The 13,063-nt window shown below is 39.3% G+C and overlaps 1 protein-coding gene across 1 annotated transcript in view; it reads left to right on the top strand.

The window, feature by feature from the left end:
• The window catches only part of LOC131948636 (E3 ubiquitin-protein ligase SHPRH), a 38,898-nt gene that overhangs the window by 5,887 nt on the left and 19,948 nt on the right, over nt 1-13,063 (top strand). Inside the window, exons 7-13 of the mRNA XM_059310249.1 lie at nt 373-480; nt 838-964; nt 2,297-2,376; nt 3,696-3,740; nt 4,346-4,424; nt 5,300-5,463; nt 6,002-6,109. Coding sequence (XP_059166232.1) covers nt 373-480; nt 838-964; nt 2,297-2,376; nt 3,696-3,740; nt 4,346-4,424; nt 5,300-5,463; nt 6,002-6,109 — 711 coding nt within the window. The remainder of the gene's footprint in view (nt 1-372; nt 481-837; nt 965-2,296; nt 2,377-3,695; nt 3,741-4,345; nt 4,425-5,299; nt 5,464-6,001; nt 6,110-13,063) is intronic.

The following is a 13,063-nucleotide window of genomic DNA, read 5'->3' as shown; positions in this document are numbered from 1 at the left end:
TTGTTAAAAGCAGTTGTTATTTCATATTTATATGTAATATATTAAGAAAATTTTATAAACCTAAGGGTACTTTTGTTTTTATCCTCTCCACTAAAATAGGTGGACAGGATCCAATTACTTAATTCTTGCTCACTTGCTTTTAAAAATTTTACGTTAAGTTTTAAAATTATTCCCTTCTTCTGTTTCATAACTTTCTAACCATATAAGCTCAATGTAAAGTTACTAATTTTCTGTCTACCTTCTTTAAATAGTTGAGTGTGTCTACTGTCCTGTTTTTTAACCATACCAGCTCACTGTAAAGTTACTAATGTTTTGTATGCCTTGAGTGTGACTACTAAGATTATAAGCATATCACCCATTTAACCCTTTCAGACTACAATAGAATCAGGAGCAACTTTGATCATCTCACCATATTCTATATGTCACCAGTGGATTGAAGAAATTAGCAAACACATCAAAGAGAGAAGCATTCGAGTGTTTGTAAGTCACATTAAAAATATGCTACTTTTTCTTTTACAATCTGTTTTGGAAGTACTGCCAAGCAGTGGCCTTTGTTGCATTTGGTTGGTATATTATGCATGTATTAACTCTTAAATGTCTACAGCTGCTTATAAAAGTGATGCAGCTAAACCAGCTGAATGTTTAAAATTATTTTGTTACAATGCAGAAATTTAAATGACCAAAAAAAATACATATTGTGTTTTATTTAATTATTTTTGAAGACCTTATTTTTAGGACAAGTTTTTTTTTTATTTCAATAGAGAAATATTAAAATGTGAACAGCGGTTATTGTTACATGGTATCAACTTTGCAATTTTACCTCTATTTATAAAATAGATATACACAGGCGTGGCAAAATTAGGCTACATTCAACCTCAGACACTTGCTCAACAAGACATAGTCATAACGACATATGATGTGCTACGTAAGGAGTTAGATTATGTGAATATACCTCACACCAACAGTAAGTAAAAATAATGATTTTCTTTTTTCTTTGTTGTATCAGGTGTTACTTGAATATCTGAATATCAAATAGCTGTGCTCTCAAATTTCTATGCTATGAATAAAAAATGTTTGAGTGCTAACTGGTGGATTGTAACCTGAAAGTCCCAAGTTTGGATCTAGGGTTCGAGTCCGCAGGATGTCACTGAGTCAACCTGTCTCTGATAGGTACTTGAATCATGTTAGGGGAAAGTAAAGGCAGCTTGGCATAGTGCTAACCACATGCCAAGGTTACAGAAATAGCTGAACTCTACTTCATCTGCTCCATATATTGCCATGTTTTTAAGGGTAACTTTATATTGATAGAATGCAGTGACTTAGATATAGGGCTGGTAAGTAGGTCACCAACCAGTTCTATGGCTCATGCAGGTTTTATTGAGCCGTAGATCTGATTGGTGACCTACTTACCAGTCCTATAGTGAGACGATACATTGATGTTGTTATGGGCTCAGACCACCTGAGTAAAGTGTAAATTATAGTAGAACCAGAGCAAGTATTATTTCTTCTAGAGATTTTTTCTTGCTTAAATAAAATGCTGTGGCTTAGCAAGGGGGAGGCTGAGAAGGTTGTATGTGCATGAGGCTTTGCTGACTCGGCACACCTGGTGCACAAGCCAAGTGTGTCACCCTACCTAGGTGTGTCACCAGAAGTGTGCCACCCTACTTAAGTGTGCCGCCTTACCTAAATGTGTCACCCTCCCAATGTCACCTTACCTAAATGTGTCACCCTTCCAATGTCACCTTACCTAAATGTGTCACCCTTCCAATGTCATCTTACCTAAATGTGTCACTCTTCCAATGTCACCTTACCTAAATGTGTCACCCTTCCAATGTCACCTTACCTAAATGTGTCACCCTTCCAATGTCATCTTACCTAAATGTGTCACCCTCCCAATGTCACCTTACCTAAATGTGTCACCCTTCCAATGTCACCTTACCTAAATGTGTCACCCTTCCAATGTCATCTTACCTAAATGTGTCACTCTTCCAATGTCACCTTACCTAAATGTGTCACCCTTCTGATGTCACTTTACCTAAATGTGTCACCCTTCCAATGTCACCTTACCTAAATGTGTCACCCTTACAATGTCACCTTACCTAAATGTGTCACCCTTCCAGTGTCACCTTACCTAAATATGTCACCCTATGTGCCACTACCAAAGTCTGTCACCCTACTTAAATGTGTCAACCCAACCTAGTGATACTACTTGCTATGACTATATCAACACCTCAAGACATTGAAATACCAAATCACAAAAGCACATGTAATACTGATGTGTTGCTGTCTTCAACAGGTGAATCTGGGAGAAGGTTTAGGCACCCTAAAAGATTCCTGGCAACACCGTCCCCCTTGGTGGCTGTAGAGTGGTGGAGGGTGAGTGTTCATAGTTTTACCACTTTACCACTCATCATTCTCTCATTCTCAAACTTGCAATATTAAATATAAGCTGACTAATATTAGGTTTACTAAAGTCAAATGCTTATTAAGTGTTAACAGAACCTAGATGGGTGGAATTTGATTCATTATTAAGAACAATGCTTTAACAGTTCTTTAGTAATAATTTCTATTGGGACATTAATTAGCAAAGCAAATTTTATTTTCATTTAATGAAAAATGTAGTCTTTCTTTGTTAGTTTGACAAACAATTTTAAATATAATACGTAGTTATTTTAATGTCATTATAATTAAAGTAGTTAATTAATACAATTAAAACAATATAATATGATAAAGAAAAAACAACACTTTTTTTCCAATGGCTCTTACCAATTTATAAAATCACTTCACTGAAATTTAAAATTAGTCATTAACACAATTGGCAAAAAAAGAATAATATATTCATTTTTTTCAAAAATGAATATTCATCCATCATACTACTTGCTTGAGTCTGTATCTGTACTAATATATCTTTCTAATTCCACTAGCAAATCCTAATACATTTTATACAAAAATAAACAGTATAGATATGCACTGAAGCACAGGACACAAAGGCAGGTTTAACAGTATTGTGATAGATGATGTTAGAATGTATCCTGCATTTAGTTTATCTTGCTTGAATATAAACAGTTAATATCAATAAACTACCATACTATTTGCATACTAATTTGTATTAAGTTTGATGTGGTATTTTACTTAGTATAAAATATGAAAGTTATGTTTATCCCTTTGAATTCTTTAAACATTGATAAAAAAAGATCACATATTTTATGGGGTAGTGTAAGTTGTGTTTGTGTAAATTGTTTTCATTTCCATGTTTATTGAGCTCAGTGGTCATGTCAATGGTTGTCAAAATAATTTTATTTTATGTCTATGTAAAATGTTAGGTGGTCAAATGGATTTTGTTTTACATCTATGTAATTGTGGTAAATGAATTGTGTTTTTGTGTCTATGTAAAATGTTGGTAGTCAAATGGATTTTGTTTTACATCTATATAGTTGTGGTCAAATGTATTGTGTTTTTGTGTCTATGTAAAATGTTTGGTGGTCAAATGGATTTTGTTTTACATCTATGTAATTGTGGTCAAATGAATTGTGTTTTTGTGTCTATGTAAAATGTTGATAGTCAAATGGATTTTGTTTCACTTCTATGTATTTTTGGTCAACTGAATTGTGTTTTTGTGTCTATGTAAAATGTGTTTTTATGACAGATTACCTAAACATACATCATGTTTATAGCTTCTCATATTTCTCTTGTAGATTTGTCTTGATGAAGCACAGATGGTGGAGTGTGTCACTACTAAGGTATGGGGTTGTTGTGGTTGTCATTACATGTAAACAAAAAAAAAAGTTACACTTAAGCTTTTGCTTAATAGTTACAGTTTCATTGTCTATAATAATACCTACACATCATATGCGGCATATTTATGTACTAACTTGGAAAATGGAATTTTCAAAATTTTCTTAGTCTCTACTTTGGTAGCTTTAAAAAGCTCTGAACAACTTTGATGTAGTACAATTATAGCCCACTCACAAAGTGTACAGACACACATTTTATCGTGAATGTAATTATTTATTTACTCATCGCAAACACTTAATATACCTATGTTGAAGATTTTGTAGACAAAAAATGCTTTAACCTCTCGTATACACAAGTCTGAAAGCTACATAATGTTATTGGTTATAGACAAAGAAAACAACAGACAATTTAATTAAACAAAACATTTAATTACAAAAATGTAAAGAAGCACTTTTATATTCAACCATTTAACACTATTATGCCTAACAGCAGGTTTACTGTTAAAACTCTAGACATGAAAATACAGACTGATTGTTTATAAAAGAAAGCATTTCTCAAAGCATTTATACATTGAATTTAACCATAGAGTGTAATGGGTTTGTACTTGCAGACTGCTGAAATGGCCTTGAAACTTAAAGCTGTGAATAGGTGGTGTGTTACAGGTACACCCCTCATGCGCAGTGTTGAAGGTAAGTGTAAAATTTTGTTAGGTATTTTGTTCTAATTGTTACTTATATTGATGTTAGATATTTTGTTCTAATTGTTACTTATATTGATGTTAGATATTTTGTTCTAATTGTTACTTATATTGATGTTAGATTTTTTGTTCTGTTACTTTTATTGATGTGTCCTTGATATAGAACTGTTGCTGTATTGCATTGAAATAAAAATAATAGAAATACAATACTATATTCTTATTAAGCTTTTTATTCAGTAAAGTTCACCTTTGAACTTAATGGTCCTTGGGGAAAGTGAAGTAGAGTTCACCTGTTTCTGTAACGTTGGCACATGAAGGGATAGTCAGGAACTATGCCCAGCTGCCTTTACTTTCCCTAATGTGAGTCATGATTCACCATTCAACCTTGCTGTTTCATAAAATTTTCATGAAAAAACTATTTAATTTCTATGAGACACTTAATGGATTGCTTATCTTCCTTGAGGCAGATCCACTCATTAAGTTCCTCGTTAACAAACCATTTAATTTTTACAGACATCTATGGGCTGTTCTCAATAACGAACCATTTCTATCTATAGACTGTTCCTCTTCCATGGCATTGATTAGCTCATTAAGCTTCTCACTAACGAACCATTTAATTTCCAACAGACATCTACGGCCTTCTCCTATTCCTTGGGGTGGACCCACTCATTAAGCTTCTCACTAATGAACCATTAAATTTCCAACAGACATCTACGGCCTTCTCCTATTCCTTAGGGTGGACCCACTCATTAAGCTTCCCACTAACGAACCATTAAATTTCCAACAGACATCTACGGCCTTCTCCTATTCCTTGGGGTGGACCCACTCATTAAGCTTCCCACTAACGAACCATTTAATTTCCAACAGACATCTATGGCCTTCTCCTGTTCCTTGGGGTGGACCCACTCATGGTCCAGCAGTGGTTCCGCCTCCTGGTGTGGGAGCCCTTTTGTCATGGCTTCACGGCCCCCATGCACCAGGCTCTGGCCCAGATACTTTGGAGGACGGCCAAGAAGGATGTCATTGATCAGGTAATAATTTTCTTTTTTTTTACAGCAATTTAACATTGGGTGAAAGTTCTGAATTAAACAATAGGGTAACCCGGGGTAATTCCACACACGGGGTAATTCCACACCTTATACGCTGAATTGACTTTTTATAAAAAGGGGATTAATTTACACAAATATAAATCATTTAAAGTAAAAGGAAAGATTCCTCTTTAGACCTAGCAATCCATTGGGCAGATGAAGTAGAGTTTATATGTTTCTTGATGTTGGGATATGAAGGGATAATGTGGTCAGCATTATGCCCAGCCGCCTTTACTTTCTTTAATGAGAGTTAGGTATCCATCCGAACTGGGTGGACTCAGGGACATTCCACTGATTTGAACCCAGATTTGAACTAGACTTTCGGGTTAGCAGTCTAGCTCTCTAGCGCTAGGTCACGGGGTCTTGTAAAAAAATTTTCATTGATAAAATCTGATCTGGTTGAAAATTGTCCAGATAAAGTAATTAGAAAGAAATGTTTTGTTTACTTAATCACAATCATACATTTTTTTAAAACCCTCAGATTGATTTACCTGCACAGACAGAAGAAATTAACTGGCTGACATTTTCTCCTGTGGAGGAACATTTCTACCGCAGGCAGTACGAGGTTTACCTGCGCAACGCATACGCAGTGAGTCAATTAATTCTAGGCGATCAATCCATATTGTTGAAACAAGTGCTACTGCTTTACAATAGCTTGTGATGTTGAATTCAGTTATGAGATTAATTTTTTCAATTTAAATACATAACCAACAGACCTCAACACATTTTAAGAAGCTAAAATTTTTCTATCAGTCATATGCTTTAAGTATTCTGACTCCACAAATGCATTATTTTCCACGATGACTCTTATTTCTTAGCTTAAGACTAGCTTTTTTGTCTTTAATTTATTTAAGACGTTACATCTTTTTTGTCTTAAGATTCATAACTGAAGTACCAATAGGTTTGACATGAAATGTGTGACTTTTAACTTTTTGATAACAATTTACGACTTTAAATCCGTTGCAAGTTTTCTCCAAAACATGTTCATCTTGCTCAGGTCCTCTACGTTGTCCGGGTATTGGATGTACGTGTTGTTTTTTATGTGGTACAAAAGCTGGGTGCTCATATCCTCCTTCTTCAGCTCACCCACCAGTAAAAACACCAGCAGGTTGCGCCCGGTATGAACACTCTCCATGTTGGCCATCTCTATCTCAAACTTACACCACTTGCTAGCCAGAAGGTTGTTGGTCAGGACGAACATCGTGTAGCGGCTGCTCTGTACAGCTTCCACTATGTTGATTGAGATGTACTGCCCGACTGCGAAGTTCAGCCCGTGGATGTGTAATCTCACCCCTAGGGCTTGTAGCGAGGGGGACAGCGTGTTGACGATGAAGTCTTCATCTTCGTGAGCGTAGGATAGAAAAACATCAAATTTAAACTCTTTTTGACTTGGCTTGATTTTGTCTTTATCTTTGTAGTAGAGATAAGCCGAGTAATACAAATATTTGAGTTTCCATCTGAATCGGTAGCAAATGGCACCAATAACGGCAGATACCGTAAGACACATGATGGAGGAAACCAAAATAAATACTTCGTAGTTGTCTGCACATTGTCTTTGTAACATGCGGTAGGTTTCATTGAAGTCTGTTAGATATTTCTCAGAGGTATCGTCATACACGCATTTGTAGCGGTTTCTGTTTGTAAAAATGGAAGAATGCTCAATCATCCATTTGATGAAAACGAAATTAGCACAGAAACAGTGGATGGGGGTCTCGGAGAAATCGATGCTGAAGTTGGGGTTGTGTTTGATAAGCTGGACGAATGTATCCGTGACGATAGGACGGAGGCAGCTGAGCTCAGTGTTGCTGAAGTTGACAAACTGAAGTTTTGTCATGTGGGAGATGTTGGCGTTGAAGTAGTACATGATGTTTCTTTCCAGGTGAAGCCTCTCCAAGTTGGCCAGGCCTTCAAATACTTTTCTGTCAACTGTGGCGATGTCTGTAAAACTAAGGTCTAAGTCTGTGAGGTTGTACAGTTTCTTGAAGATGGGTCTGCTGTTGTTTCTCAGTACGCTGTAACCAAACGCGTTTGTGCTCAAATTTAGTGTCTCCAGTGCTGGAAAATTGTCAAAAAATCTCTCCGAGACTTTTTTAATGTTACAGTTGAACAGAACAAGTTTTTTTAATTTTTCGAAACCCGTCACCGGTCCGACAAGATTGGGGATGTTGTTCCCTCTCAAGTCTAAACTCTCCAGCGAGTTATCCGGGTGGATGTGGAACTCTGTGAATGAAAACGACCACCCTGCGTATTGTATTTCCACATTTTTAAGATTTGGTGGTAGTTTCGATGGGCTTGAATAATTCTTTACTTCCTGATCTTCGTGTGTCGGTTCCTCGTTTGGGTTGTCTTCGTCGTCCTCCAGTGTAGGGATGGTGGTAGGTAAACTAAAGCTTTCTGTCCCTTTGTTCAGCTTGAGAGTTTCCAGGTTTTTCAGCAAGTCCAGTTGGCTGAGGTAAGCTCCGAAGCTGAACTTGTTGTCGCTGACATCCAGGTATGTCAAGTTCTTTGGGAGATGTTTTAGAACATTTTTCCCCACCCACTCCATCCAGTTGTTGGAGGCCACGAGCGTTTTTATATTTCTCGGGAGGCTCCTGGCAAACTCGCTGCGGACGCGTATCCCCGAGGAGTATGGGTACACGATAGACTCCATCTTGAAAGTCTCTAGGTCTGAATGTTGCAGCTCCCATAGTGCCAGGCTTAAGTTGCTCAGGTATAAATGCAGGTTAAAGCTGACGTCTAGGTACTTGAGTTGTGTTAGGTTTGCGAAGCTCTGGTTGTGAACGGTTCTTATCCTGTTCCTGCTAATGTCCAAGGTCAGTAAGGAGGGGTAGTAAACCAGCGCATTGGGTGGGATCTCTTCAATTTTGTTGTTGGACAGATCCAGTATTGTAATGTTGGAAGGGAGGTAACTCGGGATTTTTTCTAAGCCCAAGGAAGAACAGTTGGCTTGCGTCCCTTGAATCTCGCAGCTTTTGTTGTGTGTGAGCGTGTGTTGTATATTTAGTTCTCTGTCCGGTTTCTGGTAACCATGAGAGTGATTTAACAGGCAGAAGAGGGTGTACACGATCATGAGGTCTGTGATCCCCATCTGTGTTACAAAGATGTAAAAAAAATTAAATTAACCATGAGATAATCAGAAAATATGAGATAAAAAAATATAACACAGTTGAGTACATATAAGCAGGTTGTCATGGGACTCTAAGGTTATCATATTAATTTGTAGACACCCCTAAGTTTCAAGGGGGCACCCCTCTGTTGTTAGGATACCTTTGGTTATTTATCACAGTGCCGTAATTTGGAGGCACCCCTTGGTTTCTAAGACGCTCAAGGTTTCTGGCATTTCATTGAGCACTTAATCTGTTTTCATCCCTAGTTTTTAGGGCGCCCTTAGATTTTCAAGACACCTCTAGTTTTTTTTAGGGCGCCCCTAGATTGTATGACGCCCCGATCATCCCCACGTTGTTTCTAAATCTAATCTTCCAAGCCGCCACAGGTTTGTCTAGGGTCGTCCGTAAATGACGTCACACTAGCGAAAAGGGGGGGGGGGGGTCGGACTTTCGTTATGTGTGTCAAGGGCAGGAGGGCGGGGAAGAAAGTGTAACGTTGAACACGCATTTGAAACAGGTAATTTTAAACTGAATTTTCGCAGTGTTTATTCCAAATTCAAGTAGGCCTAACTTGTTCATGTAAAATGTATCCACGAATCTAATATCGACCCAGACTTTCTAAGATTTTCAATATTTATATTGAATGCGAAATATTATTCTAACGAACAAGCAGCACTAGGTATATCATTTCGTCATTTTCCTTGTATACAGAAATAAACGTAATGCTCTCGGCATGTTCAGCCTACTCTGGTTATATCACTTTCCAAAAATGAAACAGAAAATGAGTAAGGGGTCGTCCATAAATGAAGTCACACTCGTAGGGGGGAGGGGGGGGGGGGTCCGTAATTTTGTGACGGTGTGTGATGAGAGGGGGGGAGGGGGTGTGTTCAGATGGTGTGACGTCACACTTAACCATTTTAAAAAAGCAGTGTTGGAAAACGAATTTTAGCCGTTATTTCGCGTTTTAGAAAACTTTAATAGGAAGTGATTAAAAATACTCTTTTGACAAGAGTTCAGACAATATATTGGAAAAATATCGTATTTTAAGAAAAATTCAACTGCAATTTTGAGGGAGGGGGTTGTATGCTGAGGTGTAACGTCATTTTAGGGGGGGGTCTGGCTTTTTGTGACGGTGTACGACGGAGGGGAGGGGGTGAGGTAAAAAATCGTCAAAAAGGCGTGACGTCATTATATGGATGACCCCTAAGGCTGGTGGTAGGTCGGCTAAAATGTGAAGTTATGTTTACTTTTTTCGACGGGGGGGGGGGGGGGGAGGAGTGCCCGAAGGTTACAAAACATTGTATCATTTCCTTCATCACAGTTACTCACACATTACGTAAGTGTTGACAGAAGAGTGGGCTGTGTTGATGTTTACCACAGCACTTCACAGCGCACGTGCCAATCTCTCCTCCCTACCCATACCCAGCCGTAACAATTTAATTGATGGTTCAATTTCCCCATTTCCATTTCCTATTATTTATGTCTTGTTTTTTTTTTTTGGTTGTAATTTTACACTGACCTCTTTTCTCGCCATAAGTACCGCTTGCTATCTAAATAATGAGTCAGCAAAGCATAATCCAAGTGAATGAATAACTTGGCTATGTCATTATCTCCCTTCTCCAACCCATGACTTAATCTTTTGAAGCCCCTGATGAACAAAGGGCTGCCAACCCATACCCCATCGTACCTTATTGACAATTGTGCCACTTAATCTAGATCAGGGGTCTCCAAACTTTTCAGTCCGAGGGCCGCATTAACTATCAATTTTCAGTTCGGGGGCCAGTTTCTTCCAGGCATGTCTTTGATTTTTCTGGGCAAAGTTCCTCAGACATCACCAACAAACGTTTTTTCGTGGACAAAAAGATCTCCGCGGGCCGGATTAGAGGACCTCGCGGGCCGCATCCGTAGTTTGGAGACCCCTGATCTAGATGGTACATTATTTCATTCGCGCACGTCTACTAAATAGATAAGTTTTAATTTAAATAGATAACATGAAAACCAAATCTCGAGTGATACAAGAAAATTGAATGTACCTTTGAGTTCTTGTGTATATAGAAACGTTGGTTTTGCTATGACAAGTTCCAACACAATGCTAAAATAAAGTCTTGTTGAAAGGACTCGATCTATTGTGCACTGTGGTATGCGAAGACTGCAATGTAGATCTACGGCTGGCACCGGGTTTTCCGTTCGTAACCCGAAACGTTCGTAACCCGAAACGTTCGTAACCCCTTTTAAAGTTGATCATGGTGTGTGGGGTTTCTATATATAATTCCCTAGAGTGGTTTTTGCCAAACTTTGCCAGCCCTGCATATTTTCTGGGAAGATACGGATTTAAGGGAAACAAAGCGCGGGGATTCCCCCTACTGACATTTTTCTAGACTTTAGAGATAGGACGTTGTTTAAATGCTACGTTAGTAATAAAAGTATTGAAAATTTCCGCCGAGATACCGACTTTTATATGGGCGTGTAGTCTAACCGCAGGTGTACCGGATGTCCCTGACTCCACCTAGCCGGTTTATGGTAATTGGTATGTCCCTGACTCCACCCAGCCGGTGAATGGGATGTCCCTGACTCCACCCAGCCGGTGTATGGTAATTGGTATGTCCCTGACCCCACTCAGCCGGTGTATGGTAATTGGTATGTCCCTGACTCCACACAGCCGGTGTATGGTATGTCCCTGACTCCACCCAGCCGGTGTACGGGATGTCCCTGACTCCACCCAGCCGGTGTATGGGATGTCCCTGACTCCACACAACCGGTGTATGGGATGTCCCTGACTCCACACAGCCGGTGTATGGTAATTGGTATGTCCCTGACTCCATCCAGCCGGTGTATGGTAATTGGTATGTCCCTGACTCCACCCAGCCGATGTATGGTAATTGGTATGTCCCTGACTCCACCCAGCCGATGTATGGTAATTGGTATGTCCCTGACTCCACCCAGCCGATGTATGGTAATTGGTATGTCCCTGACTCCACCCAGCCGATGTATGGTAATTGGTATGTCCCTGACTCCACCCAGCCGGTGTACGGGATGTCCCTGACTCCACCCAGCCGGTGTACGGGATGTCCCTGACTCCACCCAGCCGATGTATGGTAATTGGTATGTCCCTGACTCCATCCAGCCGGTGTATGGTAATTGGTATGTCCCTGACTCCATGACTCCACCTAGCCGGTGTATGGGATGTCCTTGACTCCACCCAGCCGGTGTACGGGATGTCCCTGACTCCACCCAGCCAGTGTACGGGATGTCCCTGACTCCTTCACCTGGCACTAACGCAAGTCTGGGAAATCAAAGTGCTCAATCCGTTGAACGAAGTTCAATGCACTCTACACATTCACATATACCGTTGATCATCTCATCACCGATGCTTTCACCGAGCTTACAACAGTCTGTTATGACTGGAAAGGGCGCAATTTCTTTGCCGCAAATGAAGGGCAAAAAATTGCTTGATAGTTAAACGGTGGTCGCAATTGCTTGTTATGCGCAGTGCGCAATAGCTTCGAAGGCAATTATTTTCGAGAAAAATCTCCTGGTCAAACGTAACGCACGGTTCCCACTTCTACACTATGTAACAAAAGAACTAGGCCGCTCTCTACACGCCTACCGCTTGATATACTTTAAAAGATTTTAAAATTGTGATTAACTCGGTCACGCTTAAGATAATAGACCTGATCAAATTTTGTGAACATAAAATCGACATGAAATTTAGATAAATAAATCTATTTCCCAAATATAATTTCTTACCTTATGTGTTAATCCTTCATGGGTGATTAATTTCCTCTGTTATAAATAACCAGGTACCGTGTCGTCCCAAGCTAATCAACCACCGTGTTATCCCAGCCTCGTTTTTCTTCACTTCCTTGTTGCTCTCTAACCTCTAACCCCGAAATATAAACACGTTTGCTTGTACGCGTTTTCTTAGGTGCTTGTTGATAGTGTATGATTCATACTCATACGTAGATATGTGTAGTATCCAACTTCCCCTCCCGCTCTTGTGGGGTAGAGTGTAGAGTGAAAAGAAATAACGCGATAGGGAAATACAGTAGCTCGTTTTTGTGATAAAGTACTACTTCAACACAAAAACTAGATCGTGATATACTTTCGTACTCGATTGTGGAGGCGTTGCGATCTGAGAGATAGTAAAATAAAATGACTGTAAAACGCTTTTAAAAATAAAATACTCAAGCAAAATGCGCAAGAAGGTGAATTTTCATTTTCTTTTTTCATAGCACGGCACCAGAAATACCGCGCGTTACTTGAATGATTTCACCGCGCATCAGCAGATATACCGTGCGTCATCAGATATACCACGCGTCATCCGAATCACCGCGCATCAACAGAATCACCGCGCATCACTTGAATCATTTCACCGTGCGTCAGCCGAAACACCGCGCGCCACTTAGTGATGTTTTTTTCTGCGTATCACCAGAAAT

Source organism: Physella acuta, unplaced genomic scaffold (assembly GCF_028476545.2).
Source record: "Physella acuta isolate Inbredline_101_S28 unplaced genomic scaffold, ASM2847654v3 ptg000654l, whole genome shotgun sequence".
NCBI classification, from domain to species: domain Eukaryota; kingdom Metazoa; phylum Mollusca; class Gastropoda; family Physidae; genus Physella; species Physella acuta.
Note: the sequence above shows the minus strand (reverse complement) of the source record. Positions and strands in the feature narration are given on the sequence as shown.